Source organism: Zootoca vivipara, chromosome 10 (assembly GCF_965207765.1).
Source record: "Zootoca vivipara chromosome 10, rZooViv2.hap1.1, whole genome shotgun sequence".
Lineage (NCBI taxonomy): Eukaryota > Metazoa > Chordata > Lepidosauria > Squamata > Lacertidae > Zootoca > Zootoca vivipara.
Genome location: NC_142593.1, coordinates 21250350 through 21268901, shown reverse-complemented (window position 1 = coordinate 21268901; position 18552 = coordinate 21250350). Strand labels below are relative to the sequence as shown.

At 44.0% G+C, this 18552-nt stretch overlaps 1 protein-coding gene across 3 annotated transcripts in view; it reads left to right on the top strand.

Moving 5' to 3' along the window:
- The first annotated feature begins 415 nt into the window (after positions 1–415).
- MAN2A1 (mannosidase alpha class 2A member 1) overlaps positions 416–18552 on the top strand; it is a 59353-nt gene continuing 41216 nt past the window's right edge. The window contains exons 1-4 of one of the 3 annotated variants that reach the window (XM_088653215.1): positions 416–1312; positions 9830–9917; positions 12679–12939; positions 16370–16514. In XM_088653215.1, the coding sequence (XP_088509341.1) occupies positions 12868–12939; positions 16370–16514 (217 nt within the window). In that variant the 5' untranslated portion in view covers positions 416–1312; positions 9830–9917; positions 12679–12867. Of the gene's footprint in view, positions 1313–7643; positions 7676–9829; positions 9918–12678; positions 12940–16369; positions 16515–18552 lie in introns of those variants that run through there. The other 2 variants (XM_088653214.1, XM_035099662.3) reach the window with 2 other exon arrangements.

The window sequence follows — 18552 nt, the reverse complement described above, 5'->3', positions numbered from 1 at the left end:
TGGAAGCCTCCGAAGGCTCCATAGAAACTCCAGGGAAGCGGCCGCAGCAGCTGCTCCGCTCTCCGCGCCGCAAAACACAAAAGGCGCATTCTGCCGCCAGCCGGCCATGCCAAGCTCGCTTCCTCCCACTGACGCGCAGCTGCGATCCTATGCAGGATATAGCGAGCCTTCTTAGAATAGCCTCGGCTTCAGGGGGTGGGAGTCCCTTCCTAGCAAAAAAAAAAGAGGTATGGGTTTGTGCAAGCGTCTTTTTTTTGGCGGGGGGGAAGGGGAACTGATCTCTGCGCCGAGAGCTCCCAAGTGCCGCCTTTCTGCGGGAAGCGCGATCGCTACCGTGTAAGCGAAGCCCCCGCGCTAACGAAGAGCCCGGGGCGCGCAGAACAGCCGCGAGCTGCCTCGGAAACGGAATAACGGCGGCAAAACGAGGTGCGCTCGCGGAATGCCTGCCTGCCTCGCCGCCCAGCGTGGTCGTGGCGCTGTGTGGCTGGTGGTGGGCCAGGCTCCGCCTCGCCTCGCCTCTCCTCCCCGGTGCGTGTCTGTGGGCGGAGCGCGTCGCTCTCCGGCGGCAGCAGGCGCTGTTGCTGCTGGACTGGCGGGCCGGGCGGCCGCGGCTCCTCCCCGCTTCCTTATCAGCCGCGCTGAGCGTGTGGGAGTGCCGAGCCCTCCTCGCCCGCCGCCGCCGGTTCCAGTCCCGCTGCTGGCCAGGCGATCAGGAAGCAGCGCATCCGGAGCTCCGGCTGCGTCGAGGCGCCCGGGCGGCTGGCTGCCCTTCGCCCGCCCCACTCGGCTTCCTCGCTCCCCTTCGCGCCGGAGGAGCTCGAGGTGGGGAGCCCTCTCGCCTTTCCCCGAAACTCCCGGGCGTATCTTGGTGGATTTTTCGAGGCGCCCCGACGGGACGGGAGAACTTGCCCCGAGGGACTCGGAGAAGCGGCTGGAGGCTTCGCTTCGTCCCGGCCCCGCTGGCTGGCGTCCGCCCGGGCCCGGGAGGGAACTTTTGTCCTTACTGCCGAGCTCTCCGGCCCGGCGGCGGGGCCGGGATTGTTGGAGATCTCGCTCAGAAGTTTAGTTGGAGCCGGAGTCGCCGCCGCCGCTACTGGACGGGGTGGGGCGCCGGGTGCCTTTGGGTAGCTGCGCTCGGTGATCTTTTTTGTGCTTCTCCGCCTTGCCCGGCGCGGCGATGAAGCTGAGCCGGCAGTTCACGGTGTTTGGCAGCGCGATCTTCTGCGTGGTGATCTTCTCGCTCTACTTGATGCTGGATCGGGGCCACCTGGACCACCCCAAGAACCACCGCCGCGAAGGCTCCTTCCCCCAGGTGAGTTGGTGCGGGGTTAGGGGGCAGATGGACCACGGGTGCGCGTGTATGTGTGTGTGTTTATGTATCATACAGGCTTGTATCGCAACTGTCAGCCGTTACCAGGAGAGAAGGAAATGCAAAAAGCTCGTTTTAGCTACCATAAACCGATTCCGGATCAGTGCCCTTGCCCGTAGATAGGATCTGAGTCAAGTGGGAGTTGTGGGGTGGGGTCTCTCCGGAAAGGAAAGGCGAAGTTGCTCATACTTCCCCTTGTTACGGCGATTCGATGGAGGGGTCGGGGACATTAGGAGACTCCTACCCAGCCCCCTTTCTGTGCCCACTTACCAGTCTGATTTGGTGGGACGAATTCCCGAGTGGAAACTGCACGTGGGATTGTAGCCTTTCCCCTGGGGGGAAAAGTCGCATCCTGACCGACTTCGAATGGGAGCTCAGCGCCTTAGTGCCCTACTTTCTATGTTTGGTAGGTTTAATTCGAGCTGCAGGCCAGTCCCGGAGCCAGATTTGAATGTCACGCTCAGCACAGCCATGGAGTACCTACTGTAGTAATGAAAAGTGCCTGTTACTACCCGTCCTTTACTTACTCCAGAGGGGTCATAGCCAGGGAGTAGGGTGCAAGGCTTCACAGACAGGTGGAGTGACTATCAGAGAAAGACTACCTGTACAATACTATGCTGCCCTAAAAGAGACCTGGGAAACGAAGGGGATGGGGACTGTCACCTGCTTGATAGGAGCTCTCTATTCCTTAGGCGTGAATGTGGGAGGGAAACTCATTTGGAGACTGGAAAAACCAAGTTTTTCCTCTGTGCCTGTTAAATGGGTGCTCTACTGGTCCCAAGGCACAACTGTTTTTTCTTTGCAAACTCTTATTTTTCTCACCGTTCATATTACCCCTTATTCTCCAAAGAACTCGAAGGCAAAATACATGGGAGTTGCCTTGTTCTTTTTTCTAAACAAAAATTATTTGGCATACTTCAGGCCGTGTGTGTGAGGCTGGACTGAGGCTGCCAAGGAAGCTGTGAGCTAGGTTTCCATGTTTGAAGTCCATTGTAGTTACATTACACTATCGAGTTACTTGCTTGTAGCTAGAAAGTTAATACAGTGTGAAAGCATAGAGCTTATTTTCTAAACACACCTTGGTTTATGATTTGTACTTTACTTGATTTGTACTTGGCATATAAGATCAGGAAATCCCAACACGTTCCTGGCTCGGATCAAGTCACCTGAAAGAGTTATGTCATGGTGAATAATTTCCCCGGGATATGAAACTTAGGGTGCGCTTGCTTCTGAGACAGGTAACTTTGGCACAGAGAGGTGTGCCTTTGAACTGGATAAACGAGGCCTTTCAACTGCTTAACAGGTTAGAATGTACCGCTGGAAAAGAATTGAAATTAGTATCTTATATCAGTAGGAAAGAGCTTATTTTATTTAAACCAGCTTTTCTTGCAGATCTTGGCCTAATGCTCAGAACTGTAAAACTTAACGCGGGTTGTGTAACAAAGCAAGTGTATTTCAACGTTTAGTACAGGGCTGGGGGGGGGGGGGAATCTTGCTCTTTTCCAGCTCTGCGGCTCTAAGATTTCCAAATTCCTATGCTATTAAGTAAAGTATAGTTACCAAAGACTGCTAGTAAATCTATCCTCTCTTGCGTAATCCGTGCTTTAATATGCACATTCTAGAAAGTGGTGACCCTTGCCTTTATGGAGCACAGATATTATGGAAATGATAGGTTTCTAAAGTGTTTAGTGCTTTGATTTTTTTAAAAAGCTGCTTAGAAAGTTTTCCTGTGCAACAGTATGCCAGCACGCTAGGTTGCATAGGAAGAAGGCCTTTGGAAGCTGTTGAAAAGAGTTGTGACATTTCCTGGTTTTGCGTTTGAGCGAGCCTTAGCTCAGCAGTGGCTTGAAAATAGAGGGTTTTCCAGTTACTCCTAGTAACTTTTGTGGTGTGATTATCTCACCACAAAACACGTTAAAATCAATAGTTGCTGCCACTTACTGAGGGAGCAGTATGGATTATTACTACTTCAGTTAAAAGATCCAGTTAGGGTACTGGGTTGCAAGTATTCCACTTTTGGACCCTCTCAACAGCCATCTTCCCTCCCTAAAGGGATAATGATCAGTCTTTGCTGAACAGATAAAGCACTCATGTGAGGTGGCAAGAGCCTAGTTTAGAAATCTCTTCAGATCAAGTTTCCTTAACCAAGAAGATCGTTTTATTGTTTAAAACAAAACATTAAAAAATGCACTTGGAGAAATAAAGGTAAAATGCAATTCCTTGTTTAAAACGTGCCTCTCAATAAAATGTGTTAGACAGATGTTTATGCTTGCCTGGTTACAGATCCAGAGCAAAAGGCAGTAATAATTCTTATTCAAATTCAGGACCTTTCTATTTGGCAGAAGGGTACAGTGTAGTATTCATTAGTTCATCATTAAGCCTCCTACAATATCCTTGGTTGTATACTTGGCTGTGAACTAGCCCCGGGGCAGGATCTGATCTTGAATGGCAGACCAGGGCAAGTTCCAGCTTGTCTTCACAGACAGTATGGCATCTGGGGTGTTCTGATACTGTCTAGAGTGTCAGCTTAAGAAACACACACACAGTTCGCCCTTTGAAAAATAGGCAGGCTGGCCTCAGCAGATGCAGACTCAAAGCGATCATATTTAACTCAGATGGCGTCATATATTCCTAACACTACAGATAACTTAATTGCCTCGAACACTTGTTTCTTCAGTATCCCAAAGTTTTTTTTGCAGGGAGGAAATGTGTGTTAAGGCATGTGAAGTAGTTCCTTCTTACCATATGTATGCGTAGTGTCAAACAAAAGGACATTGTTTAGTGCTTCCGTCATGAAACTCAACATGTGTACAAGGTGGTGTACTTTGGGTGGTCCTCCACCAAGGCACTGCCCAGACCAAAATAGACTAGATAACAAGTATTTCTTTGGTTCTATTCTATGTAGATTCTGGACATTTTAATTGGAAGTTAAATTCAGTGTGTTGACATGTGGTTCTCCAATATGTGTTGGTTGAAATCTAAAGATTAGGATTTACGAAGTGCTGTTTTTCTAGAGGGAAGCGGGTGGCGCTGTGGTCTAAACCACTGAGCCTAGGGCTTACCGATCAGAAGGTCGGCGGTTCGAATTCCCGCAACAGGGTGAGCTCCTGTTGTTCGGTTCCTGCTTCTGCCAACCTAACAGTTTGAAAGCATGTCAAAGTGCAAGTAGATAAATAGGTACCGCTCCAGCGGGAAGGTAAACGGTGTTTCTCTGCGCTGCTCTGGTTTCACCAGCAGTGGCTTAGTCATGCTGGCCACATGACCCGTAAAACTGTCTGCGGACATACGTCTGCTCCCTCTGCCAGTAAAGTGAGATGAGCGCCACAACCCCAGAGTCGTCTGCGACTGGACTTAACTGTCAGGGGTCCTTTACCTTTACCTTAATTTTTTTAGAAAAAGAGGTGCTGGGACTCAACATGGTCTCCTCCCTCATTCTCTTAGAATGGCCATGGTGCCCACCTGAGAGATACCGGAACTGAGTTCAGGAGAGTTCAGGAAGAAAAAAAAAGCCCTGGATTTACGGCCTGTTAGTATGCAGAGTCAGGCATATTTTAAAATATTCAATGAGACTAGTGGATTTAAGTAAACCTAATTCTTCATAGGATTGGGCTATTAATATGTAAGTGCTGGAAGAACACAGTCCTGGTATCTGCAGAGTTTACTGACTGGAATGAGTTTGTCTCTTGCTGCATCAGTTTGTCACTTCTTTCAGACTAAGGATTAAAGCCTTCCCAACCCAAAGGGACTTCTACACCAGCGTTTCTCAACCGCTGTTCCACGGCACACTGCTGGCTGGTGTGCCGCGACGTGCGGCGATGAGAAGGGCGATTTGCATTGTCACGTGCCGGGCGGCTGCCAATAATCAGCGCTGACCCGCCGGAAAGGAAGCCAGTCGGGTCACGATGCGGGGCGAGCGCAGCTCTCAACAGCCAACACCACGGGAGGGTGGTTTTAGACAAACTTAAAGAAGCTGGCTAGATGAGCTCAACCTGAAACTTGCTGAGCAAAGGATTGTGCTGGCAGAGAAATCAGCGGCTTGTGAAGCCTTATTACAGGAGATTGCAACCAACACAGCAATTGGCAAGTGTTTCTTACAGTCATAATTATATAGTCAATATAGGGCGGCACAGAGTTAATTTTTTTAACTTTTTTAATGGTGGTGTGCCTCGTGATTTTTTTCATGGAACAAGTGTGCCTTGGCTCAAAAAGGTTGAGAAACACTGTTCTACACATCCTTTCCATTCACAGCCAATTGTGTGTGATCTAGTGCCCACTGCTACACAAATATCCAGAGACTGAGGGTCGTAAGTGGAATGGCATGCATGTCTTAGACCCAGGAAGCTTCCTGGTGTACCCATGTAAGACTCTAGTGGTGCTGTGCTGCGGCCCTTTCCCCTAAAGAAAGGAAACGAATGTTTAAGAAACTAATTCTAAAGGTCCTGAAGTTTTTAAGTGTGGACAAAATGAAATAAAACCCCAAAATAGCAGACGTCCTGCTACAGGTTTACAGCATAATACAGTACTGTATGTACATAATTCAGAATGGGAAAGGGTGAGGACATTTGGGGGGGGGGTAAGCAAGTTCAGGCACCAGTCATTACACAATACTTGATTTTTTTTAAGTAGGAAACTTGACTTAAAGTCACTTCAGTTTAAAAATCAATATGTACTGATCTGATACTTTGGCTTTGGGGGTAGAGTTCAGTTAAGTACTCCTCAGCAAACTGAATCGGTGGAGATGGCAAGGCAGCTCCTCACATTACAGAGTAAGATTGGGCCTTCTGTCTCACTGCCATGGGTCAACATCAACATTTTGGCATGATTGAAGGACACTTGAAAAGACAATCCACATGAGGCAAGGCAGATTAAATGCGCTTTTCCTGTAACATCTGAGGAGAATTTAGCATAGGGGCCTGGTTTGCACATTCACAGTAAACCATAGTTAGTGGGTTTAATTTGAACACATATTTATGGTCTGTCTTGCTCCCTCCCTGCTAGTACTGGCTCTGTGTTACATCTGTAGTGTTGCTGCCAACGAAACAAACAAAACCGACAGAATTGTTCTGGTGTTCACTGACGCAGAGCTCAGGTTCTTAAAAATAAAACAGCAGCACCTAGTTCCTCAAAGCTAAGTAACTCAAAATCAGCCTGCAGCACAACATTGTTTTTTAATTCTTTCTGTATCCATGTCGAACATTTGTTTTGAGCCTTCCAAAGTTGGACGTAACAGTAATCCGGGGGTCATGGTTTGCTTCATCTGCACATAAGCAGGAAGAAGCAAAAATGCACTTTAAAACTTTTTACCCTGTGTTATCAGTGTTCTACTACCTGTTATCAAACGTGCAAACGTTTTGCAAACTTTACAGAACAGACACAATTGACCCAGGGTGGTGTAATGCACAGGCTTGTTCTGTCACATGCAGAGCAGATCTCCCTCTGTGTCTCTCTCTCTTGATATACCGTAGTTGAAATATCAAAGAATAAGACTATCTGGGTGTTCAGTGGTTTCCTGGTTGAGCAAAGTTATTCCAAAGGATGAGACTCCTTTCCTGTGCATTTTTTTAATTAACCCATCCAAGCATGCAGCTGAAAGTTGTTAGAAGAGCAATGAAAAGTATGACTTGTGTTTGCAGAAGGAGTCAGCTCTGACTTTCAATACCAAAACAAGAGATTACCAATTGACTTATGGGCTGCAAGCTGAATCTTGCTAGATCTGTTAGTGGGAAAGCAGATCAATGTTTCTATAACACAGCACTCGCCAACAGCTCAAAAGATAACCTCAAGGCATTTTGGCCTTAAAGTCTACATGGCACAAAATGCCTAGCTCTGTTTGAATATGATCCTCCCTGGAAAGTTTTGAGCCCTTTTTAGATTTATTGAACAATGTGACACTTGGCATAAATGCCATGAAATAATCAGTTAAGTGTGGCTTTCCTTAAATCTAAACTTCTTCATTTAAACAAAGTGACTCTTTGGTTTTCTGAAACAGTATCTGAGTGAAGCTAAAGTTTCAAAAATATAAACAGTGTTGTCATTACTGTTTAGATGGAAATTTCCAAGTAGTCCAAAATTCATCTGCTAATTACTGGCTTGGGATGCAAATCATGCCTGTTTTAGAAAAGCTTGCATTGATTACCAGTCTGGGCCCAATTCAAGGTGCCCACGTTAGTGTTTGAAACCCTAAACGACTTGGGCGCCAAATATATGAAAAACCACCTCCTTCCTTACAGACCCTCTTGAGTATTAAGACCAGCAGTGGGAGCCCTCTGGGTAGTTCCACCTCCCTCAGATGTTGGGCGGAAAAAGGTATATTATGTGTGGCAGATGTGTCTGGCATCTTCATTATGCAGCTTTTATTGTATGATAAACATGCACCTCTTTGCCCTGACCTTTAATATGTGAGATAATGTGTTTTCAGGGCCTACCCTATTCCTATGGCTGGGCTTTGTTCAGACAGCTTTTAATGTTGATTTTTTTAGATTGTTGTAACCCATCTTGTGACTTGCTGGTGAAGTTCAGACTGTAAATATTAATAACATTGCAGTAACAACATAATCTGTTGTACTGTTCATAGAATCATAGAATTGTAGAGTTAGACGGGACCACGAGGATCATCTAGTCCAGGGGTCAGCAAACTTTTTCAGCAGGGGGCCAGTCCACTGTCCCTCAGACCTTGTGGGGGGCCGGACTATAGTTTGAATTTTTTTTTGAACGAATTCCTATGCCCCACAAATAACCCAGAGATGCATTTTAAATAAAAGGACACATTCTACTCATGAAAAAACATGCTGATTCCCAGACCATCCGCGGGCTGGATTTAGAAGGTGATTGGGCCGCATCCGGCCCCCGGGCCTTAGTTTGGGGACCCCTGATCTAGTCCAACTCTTCTGAATCTTTTGCCAAATGTGGCAAAATCTCCCAAAGGACAGTGTAGCCATCTCCTAACCTTAGTTGGAGCTTAGGAGCATGTTGTGGGGGCTCACTCTTCCTTTTGTCTGATCTGTCATTTCCCATGCAAACTTCCCCTTCCCTAGAGGGGAAGACTTGGGAGATCTGAATTTATATGTCTGCCAGTGTTAGACGCTCAGATATATGAGCTAATTGCGAAATGGCACCTTAAACCTAGGTTACAGCTGCCACAACGGAATGTCTAGACACTTTTTTTTTAAAAAAATGAAATTGATGATGATGATTCGTTTCATTTCTATACCTTTCTATATTTTAAATAAAAAAATCTCCTAGCAGTTTACAACACATTAAATAAAACAATTTGGTATAAAACAAATATAAGCTTCAATAAAAATATTTCAAATCCTTCCCCAAGTGACATTTTGCTTTCCCCATAATTTATTTACCTACTTCATTTATATAGCTGCTCCTAAGCAGAAGTACTCTAGGAAGCCAGTATGGTGTAGTGCAGGCTTCCTCAAACTCAGCCCTCCAGATGTTTTGAGACTAGCATTCCCATCATCCCTGACCACTGGCCCTGCTATCTAGGGATCATGGGAGTTGTAGGCCAAAAACATCTGGAGGGCCAAGTTTGAGGAAGCCTTGTGTAGTGGTTAGTGTTGGACTAGGAGATCAGGGTTCAAATCCCTACTCAGTCATGAAGCTCACGGGTTACCTTGGGCCAGTCATAGCCTCAGCGTACCTCACAGGGTTGCTATAGGTATTAACAGGAGATGAGTACTCCTTGCAGAAAAAGGTGAGATATAAATGCAATAAATATGCCCTTCTGCTTACCTTTTTAAGAAAGCTGGAGGGGCCAGCCAGATGGAGATGTCAGTCGCCAACTTGGCATCCAGAGATCTCCACGTGTTCGCAATTTAACCTGCGCAAGTCGCAAAATACGCCTAGCGCCCGGGGAATTTTTAACATTTAATTGTCTGCTCAGCTATTAAGGTCACTTGGTAAGGTAAAGGTAAAGGGGCCCCTGACCATCAGGTCCAGTCATGTCAGACTCTCGGGTTGCGGAGCTCATCTCGCTCTATAGGCCGAGGGAGCCAGCATTTGTCTGCAGACAGCTTCCGGGTCATGTGGCCAGCATGACAAAGCTGCTTCTGGCGAACCAGAGCAGCGCACGGAAATGCCGTTTACCTTCCCGCTGGAGCGGTCCCTATTTATCTACTTGCACTTTGATGTGCTTTCCAACTGCTAGGTGGGTAGGAGCTGGGACCGAGCAACGGGAGCTCACCCCATTGCAGGGATTCGAACCGCCGACCTTCTGATCAGCAAGCCCTAGACTCAGCGCCACCTGGGTCCCTAAGGTCACTTGGTAGTATTTTGCAGATCATTTTTATCAGATAAATTGACTCTGATAACTGAGTTTTGGATACCCAGAACTCTACATTGCTTCAGTGCTCCCCACAGCTGGGAGGGGGCGGGAAGCCCATGAGTAAAGTATAATTATGATGAGAAGGAAGCAGTTCCTCTTCTAAAGCTAATTTTTATCTGTTGCAGCAAAAACAACAGTTTTGCATCACAAAGCCAAAGCTTTTTATTACGGTGTGAGATTTCAAGGAAGTGGACTGTAGGGCTATGTGCCATAGTAAGTTTATTATCATTAGGTGCTCTAAGAGTCTTTCATTTTTCTCCTAAAGCTGTTATATTCTTAAAGTATCTGATATCCCAAAATGTTGCTAAAGAATGAAAGCCTTCAGTCCTCTGAAAATCCATAATTGCAAATACAAAGAATTCAAGTTTTGGATTGTTTGAGATGCAACTATGAATTAATTGAGGTTGTGAGGTTTCAAGAAATACTCAGTAAATTTTATATCTGATCCTTCTGTTTGAAGAAAAGCAGGGACCAACTTGCATGTGGTTGCAAAACATTACTTTTATAGCCAAATATCATATCTGTGTTTCCTGGAATCATTTGTTCAGGTGTTCCAAAATTATGGTAATAAAGTAATAGATTTGAAATGCACACCGCTCACTCATTGTCTTAACTGGAAGTGATTTTGTTGTTGTATAATTTTCAGGGACTGCTGAGATTAGAATGTTTTAGATAATTTTGGCCTTAGACATTTGGTTAATGTACCACCAGGGGGCATGAAGTGACACTTCAGCGCTTTATCTCTTTTTCTTTCTTTTTTTTAAAAAAAACTTTCTCACTTCTGCCATAATATTTAATTGCTTTCAGATGTTCGGCTTTGCAGATGCCAAAAAGAATACTGCGAACCTTTGTATCCCCCCCCCCAAATCTGTCACATCAAAGGAATGATCTAATCAGCAACTAGTGTAGCTTGTAAACCTGATAAAAACTGTAACATTTGAATGGAAAGGAACATTTGAATGAGCATTCCTTTTAGAAAGCAGCTCATTCAGACAGAAGCTTAAATGCAACTGTGTATTAAGTAAGACAGAAAATAAAGGAGCTAGCTGCAAATGATCTAGACTGGGGGAAAGACAACAACCCACAGGATTCCTGCAGAAATACTAATACTAATAAACAGAAATGCTCCAAAGGAGAATTTATATGCTGTTGAATGGATTAGCATTACTGTACCTGGTATAAAACAGGATGTATTGTCCTTCGGTAGATAGAATTCGAGTTTTAGCTGGTTCGACGTGTGTTCGTGTGCATTTTCTGTTGTGGATTTTGGGCAGATCACTGTCTTTAAACTTTCTTTTTTTAAAAAAAATTTTTTTACTGGTTTTTACACAAGTTTTCCAAACATAACATCCCATCTTATACAGTATAACAAACCTTTGGCTACCACAGCCTAGGACGTCCGTCAACCATGACTAATGGTTTTCTAGCTTTCTTTCTGATTTTGCATTTTATTTTAATATAGTTATTGCTATGAAATCCAAATCATAAATAAACTCCTCCTTAGTCCTTTTTCGCAATAATTCATATAGTTCTGCTTACAAAACTTCTTGCAACCCTACAAGCGATGTCAGTTGATTACAATTGTCTTTCAAATATATCATAAATTTCTTCCAATCTTTCAGGAATGTCTGGTCTTGGTGGTTCCAAATTTTCCCAGTTAATTTTGCCAACTCGGCATAGTCCATCAGTTTCATCTGCCGCTCTGCTTTTGTTGGCACTGTCTTCAAACTTTCGGTCATCAGTGAATTAAAAGTTACTGTTTTAGATTGTTGTGGCAAATGTTAAAACTGGTATATAAACAATCGTTTTACATTTACATAACACCTGCTAATGCTAACACCTGTTATGGCTCTGCATTTTTCCTCAGTAGTTGGTTAAATGATCCTAGTCTAGACCAGTTTGTAACTAATATTTTGGTGACAATCCGCTTGACGGCAGCTGTTGGACATTGAACAACAGTTGCCATAGCAAGGAATGCACTGGAGAAGTTACACTTTTCTGCACAAATTAGTGCCTTTTGGGAAGGCAGCATACGTGACACAAGCAATAGCACAAGGGAAGATACAGTATATGGAAAAACTCCCAATAAAACAGGAAGGAAGTATCACCTGCTTCCCAGAACATTGATGGTGTGGATAAGCCTCAGCTGGTTGAACTTGTTCTTTTGCTCTCCTGAAACTTTTTCCAGTTCCTCTTGAAAATGGGTTATTAAAATTATATGTCATAAAGAAAATGTCTGCATATTAATGAAAATATTAGACCAGGGGTGGCCAACTCCCAAGAGACTCTGATCTACTCACAGAGTTAAAAACTGGCAGTGATCTACCCCCTTTTTTGGGTTCAGGTCAAAGTTGTTTAGCTTTTTTTTAGGAAGGAGGAAGGTCCATTGGGGGGGGGTCCCCAGGTCAATTTTGTTGAGTTTTTTCAGGGAGGAGGTAAAATGTTGAGCTTTTTTTAGGGGAGCCACAGTTGTTCAGATTCTTTGAGGGGAGCCAATGATCTACCAGCGATCTACCACAGACGTCCAGTGATCTACCGGTAGATCACGATCTACCTGTTGGACATGCCTGTATTAGACCATCTTTTATTACCTTTTGCAGCAGGCTACAGAAACTTTTATCAGGTCTTGACTTAATAGGAAGACAAGTTCTCAGATACACTTTTAGTTGAAAACATGACTGAAAAGAATTGAAAAGATAAAATTTGAAAATGTCTGTCTCTTCACTTGATTTGTAACAGATTTGTGCAGTGTGCTTTCTTGCTGTTATTTTTTAATTAAGACTTTTAATTATTGAAGAAAACAGTCTTCATTATTTTAATCTTTTTTCTGAGGAAGTTTTCTTTGGTCATCAGGGGCTCCTTTCCATTTCTTTTCCTTTGGACTCTGAAGGCCTGTGAGCTTCATTCAGTACAAGTGGAATGTGAAATACAGTAGCTTGCGCATTTGAAGGACTAATGTTGTGCCTCTCCCCAGGGTCAGCTTTCAATACTGCAAGAGAAAATAGACCACCTGGAGCGCTTATTGGCAGAAAATAATGAAATAATTTCAAACATAAGAGATTCTGTGATCAATTTGAGTGAATCTGTCAAAGATGGACAGCGTGCTCCAGAGGCTATAAACTTCAGTCAAGGGAACTTCTCTGAGCTGTCACCTCTTGCCACTATGTACCTTTCAGTTGACCCTGAAGATTGTCAGTTTGCATCAAAAAGTGGAAGCCAAGCTTCAGATGTACAGGTAAGAATATAGTGAATCACTACTAGGGATGTGCTGAGTATTTAATTTCATTCCTTTCAGTCTCACTGGGTGCTCAGTCCTAGCTTAATCCTGTTTGTGCAGGTTTTTCTTCTTTAAGAATGTGCAGAAAGTCCACATTTAAACTACAATTCTTGTATATACTTTTTACATAAAATACACCCATCCATGAAATATGCATTTTGTGCAGATCCTTTGCATACCAAAAAGAAGTGTGTAATACAACTGGAAGCTCCCCCCCCCCCCAAATCCTCAGCCAAAATCAGGAAAGCAGACAAGGCTAATTCCTCCCCCATTCCTAACTATTACGGTACTAAGCTTTTTAAAGTGGGCCCTTAAGTGAGTTTCCCAAACAACTTAGTTGACTTGCAGGTTAATCAAACAACACTTGACTGTAAGTTATACTTAAAGTCAGTGGGGCTTAAAAGAAAAGGTGGCTGTGTTGCAGCCTGAGGGATGTTTTGTTCAGTTCTTCAGTTTTAAGGAATTGCCTCATTCTTTGCAGGTGGAATATGAGTGGATAACTGGTCGGTACTCTTGGTTCATCTAAGAAACGAGAGGTCATGCGTGGTGTGGCATTATATATGGTAGTTGCAGCATTCTCTTGACATGAGTCAACAGTGTGATGCAGCAGCTAAAAAAGCCAATGCAATTCTGGGCTGCATCAATAGGAATATAGCATCTAGATCAAGGGAAGTAATAGTACCACTTTATTCTGCTCTGGTCAGACCTCACCTGGAGTACTGTGCCCAGTTCTGGGCACCACAGTTCAAGAAGGATACTGACAAGCTGGAATGTGTCCAGAGGAGGGCAACCAAAATGGTCAAAGGCCTGGAAACAATGCCTTATGAGGAACGGCTTAGGGAGCTGGGTATGTTTAGCCTGGAGAAGAGAAGGTTAAGGGGTGATATGTTTAAATATATAAAAGGATGTCATATAGAGGAGGGTGAAATGTTGTTTTCTGCTGCTCCAGAGAAGCGGACATGGAGCAATGGATTCAAACTACAAGAAAGAAGATTCCACCTAAACATTAGGAAGAACTTCCTGACAGTAAGAGCTGTTCGACAGTGGAATTTGCTGCCAAGGAGTGTGGTGGAGTCTCCTTCTATGGAGGTCTTTAAGCAGAGGCTTGACAGCCATATGTCAAGAATGCTTTGATGTTGTTTCCTGCTTGGCAGGGGGTTGGACTGGATGGCCCTTGTGGTGTCTTCCAACTCTTATGATTCTTTGTACTTTGGAATGATTGTTCCCATAGAGTATTTTTCTATTGGTATTTTAAAAGATAACATTAAATGCAAATTGCATTTAAAAACTAAACTTAAAATCTGAAAAGCTATAACATGGATGTTAAAATGTTTTAAGATATGAAGATACTGAATAATGAGAGGTCTGCAAGCTCAAAAGATTGAGCCAGGTTGCTGGTGTGGAATTAGCCTTGTTTGGTGTTATAAGGCCTTTCCTTTTTCCTTTTTTTTGTAAATAAAGCACTGCTTGAGTCCAACAGCCAGAAATTTGACTGTTTTCCCCAGGTCATTATGTAAATGTCTGCTTTTGTTGGCATTTTAGCTCTTGGCCTTGTGAATGCGCCTGCTATCCTTTCTCAGCTTCTCGGCTTCTTTTCTTTCTCCGACCTCTTTTTTTCTTTCTTTCTGGACAGTTTTCTTTCCCATCCATCATATTCAACACTCCTCCCCCCTTTTTACTGTGGTCCATTAACTGCCCAGGTATCTGCTGCTGCTTTTCGTAGGCCACAGCATCTTATTAGGGTTCCTTGTTTAGACCCTTTCTGTCTCCAGTCAGAGCTGCTCAGTCAGTGACAGCCAGGTGACTTTTCCAACCCAAATATTAAGAAAGTTTAGGTGATTATTGACGGAGGCTTCTTCGGCATAAATACAAAAATATCACTGCATTACTGTAGAGATGAAAGCCACTGTGGTAAGATCATCACCATACAAATCCCCCAAAGGGGAAGATAATTCTAGTTGCATTGAATGGAATTCATTGATATCTGGTCAGCATCTCAGCAGTTGCAGTTAATATCAGTTATGCAAACCCTGTTTTTGATCCGTAAGACATTATTCTGCAACAGAATACTGATACGCAACTGCGTGCTTTGCAAGGTTTAGATAGGATTTTAGTTTGTAGGACTGAAGATTGATGCCCCGCTGTACCATTTTTATTAAAAAAAGAGTGTAGAATGCATTGTGTTCTTTTGTTCACTTACTGTAAGGCAGGCATCCCCAAACTTCGGCCCTCCAGATGTTTTGGACTACAATTCCCATCATCCCTGACCACTGGTCCTCTTGGCTAGGGATCATGGGAGTTGTAGGCCAAAACATCTGGAGGGCCGCAGTTTGGGGATGCCTGCTGTAAGGTGTAATAGTTGCTTGCTTACCTTTGAGCAGGTTTTGTGGGAAAGGTAAGCCATAGTTGCAGAATCAAATGTGTCAAATCAAGAAAAAGCACACATATCAGCTCACTGTGTTAATACCTGATTTTATACAGCCTGGGGCTTGTAATTATAGTGGGTTATTAAGACTCATGTGATGGCACACTTAAAAAACAAATCCCAGCATAAAGACAGCAGGTTACTCTTGCTAGAATACTTTCTTTCGTGGGACAAAGGGAGCTCAAGGAAATGAAAGCAACTAAACATGTTTTTAAGACAGAAAATATTTACCTCCTTATTAGAGACTGGTTGCGGGGTGGGGTGGGGGACCTCCGTGCTGCAGCTTACCTTGAAAGTGTTTTCAATAAGTCTTCAATAAATATTAGACATATAAAAGTTTTTTTTAAAACATACTGTAATTGGGAACTTGCTGGTGTGTGCTGGTATCTGCTGTTTTGTTAGCTTTTCTCGTACAGTCGTACCAGTCAAATGGAATCCGTTCTGTTCCAGAAGTCCATTTAACTTCCAAAACGTTCAAAAACAAAACCACTGCTTCTGATTGAGCCAATCAGAAGCCGCGGAAGCCCCGTCAGGCATTCGGGTTCCAGAAGAACGTTCGCAAACCGGAACACTCACTTCCGGGTTTGCTGCGTCCAGGAGCCAAAACATCTGAGTTCCAGGGTGTTTGGGAGCCAAGGTATGACTGTAGTGGTATTTGATGCCTTGTTCTTGTGCAGAAAGGCATGCAGAAAGTGGGGTTGTGGTGATTATTGATCACATTCAGTAGGGGCAAAGTTTCAATTAAATAACTTAAACAGATACTTTGCTCAAAGTATTCCATGTAAATTCTCATTTGAATAAAGAACATAGACAAATTTTCAGTGTGAGTTTTTTCCCCTTACTGTTTTTTTTAAAAAAATAATAATTTGCAACTGACTACAGCCTTGCCTTTGTAAGTGCGGAACTGTGCACTTCAACCACTTAATGTGTTCTCATGTAACCTTTTTTCTTCATCCACTTTAGATGCTAGAGGTCTATGACATTCTTCCTTTTGATAATCCAGATGGTGGAGTTTGGAAACAAGGATTTGATATCGCCTATGATGAACACGAGTGGGACAGCGAACCTCTTCAAGTTTTTGTTGTGCCTCATTCGCATAATGATCCAGGTAATACAAAATTCTGAAAGGATTTGGAGATTTATTGCATGGTAGTTGCCATCTCTATCTGCTGGGCCTTGAATGTGGCCCTTGACATTCTTTCTTTGTAGGACATGTTTTATCACTTGTCGGGCAATAGCACAAGCATACTCTAAAATCCAGAGCCATTTGATTCTTTGGATAAGACCAGTAAGTTTATTTAAGGAACAGACAGATTGAGAAATGCTGAGAACCCAAAGCTTGCATGGGAAACATGCCATTATTATTATTATTTACATAAAACAAAAAGGGCTAAAGCTAATATCATATTCCATTGGATAACTGTGTAGTACAGTGGTACCTCGCTAGACGAATGCCTCACAAGACGAATTTTTTGCAAGACGAATGCGTTTTGCGATTTCAATGGAGACTCGCAAGACGAAGTTTCCTATGGCGCGCTTCGCAAGACGAATTTTTTCGTCCCATAGGGTCCCTCGCAAGACGAATTTATTTATTCGTCTTGCGAGGCACCCTATGGGAAACCGCACTTCAATGCGTTCCTATGGGAGCCGCTTCGCAAAACAAATTTTTCGCTATGCGAAGCGACTTGCAGGACGAATTAAATTCATCTTGCGAGGCACCACTGTACTGTGTTTAAATTGGAACAGAAGATGCAGAAATACAGGATGGGTGATGCTTGATTTGGCAGCAGTATATGTGAAAAGGAGGTAGAAGTATGAATGGCACATAGGCTAAATAGGTCTGCGGCTTGATGCAAGATTGAAAAAGGCTAAGGCAGTTCTAGGTTGCATCAATAGAAACATAAGGCCAGTTTGCAAGAAGGAATCATACTGTTCTATTCTGCTTTGGCCAGATATCACCTGGCTTACTGTGGTGAGTTCTGGGCATTGCAGTTTAAGACAGATATTGACAAACTGGAATTTGTTCAGAGAGGAGGGAAACAGATGGTGAAGGGCCTGGAGAACAAGTCCTATGAGGAGAGGTTGAAGGACTTGGGTATACTTAGCCTGGAGAAGAAATGATTAAAAAGGCAATAGGATAGACATATTCAAATATTTGAAGGGCTGTCACATAGGTGATAGTCAAAATGTATTTTCTGTTACTCCAGAGCAGGCATGTCAAACCTGCGGCCCTCCAGATGTTTCGGCCTACAACTCCCATGATCCCTAGCTGGCAGGACCAGTGGTTGGGGAAGATGGGAATTGTAGTCCAAAACATCTGGAGGGCCGCAGGTTTGACATGCCTGCTCCAGAGGGTAGGACCTGAACAAATGGGTTCAAGTTGTAAGACAAAGGATTCAGAGTACAGTGGAACCTCGGGTTGCGAGTGGCACATTCGCAACCCGCAGTGCCGCATCTTTGCACGTGCGTGATGCGATTCGGCGCTTATGCGCAAAGCGCAATTTAGCGCTTCTGTGCATGCACGAGCGCCAAAACCCAGAAGTAACCCGTTCCGGTACTTCCGGGTTCGGCGCGTCCGTAACCCGAAAACGCGCAACCCACAGCGATCACAACCCGAGGTATGACTGTACATGTTAGGGAGAACTTCCTAACCCAGTGTGTTTGCTGCTCCTGGTATTTATTTACAAAGGGATGACCATGCAACTGAACTGACTTCTGTTGGCTCACTTTTTATTATTTCAAAACATGCGCCATTCCCCGTGAGCTTCAGCCATCTTGCAGCATGAGCAGCTAATTTGGTGGCCTTCAGAAGCTGCTCCCATCAGGCTCTGCCAGCATAGCCAATGGTGGGAGTTGTAGATGGTTACACTATTGTTTAGCACAGGCATAGGCAAACTCGGCCCTCCAGATGTTTTGGGACTACAACTCCCATCATCCCTAGCTAACAGGACCAGTGGTCAGGGATGATGGGAATTGTAGTCTCAAAAACATCTGGAGGGCCGAGTTTGCCTATGCCCAGTTTAGCATCATGTTGGTTACCCCTGTATTACAGCATCATTCACCAAGATGCTAGTACCGGTATTACTACCATGACTTTTTGTTTTTGAAGTGCTAAAAAGCAACAAGATATATAGATTCACTTAATT